Source organism: Microtus ochrogaster, unplaced genomic scaffold (genome assembly GCF_000317375.1).
Source record: "Microtus ochrogaster isolate Prairie Vole_2 unplaced genomic scaffold, MicOch1.0 UNK88, whole genome shotgun sequence".
NCBI classification, from domain to species: domain Eukaryota; kingdom Metazoa; phylum Chordata; class Mammalia; order Rodentia; family Cricetidae; genus Microtus; species Microtus ochrogaster.
In genome coordinates, this window is record NW_004949186.1 from 1,573,519 (window position 1) to 1,574,062 (window position 544).

Here is a 544-nt window from a genome sequence, read left to right on the forward strand (position 1 = left end):
CGACAGCCAACATTCTCACCACAGCTAGCAGTCTTACGAATGTCAACATTCTACCCAATGTAAACATTCTCACCAATGTCAACATTCTCACAACAGCCAACATTCTCACCAATGTCAACATTCTCAAAACAGCCAACATTCTCACCAATGTCAACATTCTCACCAATGTCAATATTATCACCAAAGTCAACATTCTCACCAATGTCAACATTGTCAGCAATGTCAACATTCTCAGCAATGTCAACATTCTCCCCAATGTCAACATTCTCCACATTGTCAAAATTCTCACCAATGTCAACATTCTCAGCAATGTCAATATTCTCACCAATGTCAACATTCTCAGCAATGTCAACATTCTCACCAATGTAAACATTCTCACCACAGCCAACATTCTCACCAATGTCAACATTCACAAAAATGTCAACATTCTCACCACAGCCAACCTACTCACCAAAGTCAACATTCTCACCAATGTCAACATTGTCACCAATGTCAACATTCTCACCAATTTCAACATTCTCCCCAATGTCAACATTCTCAACAA

At 39.3% G+C, this 544-nt stretch overlaps 1 protein-coding gene across 1 annotated transcript in view; it reads right to left on the minus strand.

Annotated features, from left to right (window-relative positions):
* Window positions 1-300: 300 nt before the first annotated feature.
* LOC113455698 (UDP-3-O-acylglucosamine N-acyltransferase-like) overlaps window positions 301-544 on the minus strand; it is a gene marked incomplete at its 5' end in the record, with an annotated part of 2,111 nt that continues 1,867 nt past the window's right edge. Inside the window, one exon of the mRNA XM_026777880.1 lies at window positions 301-443. Within this exon, the coding sequence (XP_026633681.1) occupies window positions 410-443 (34 nt within the window). The remainder of the gene's footprint in view (window positions 444-544) is intronic.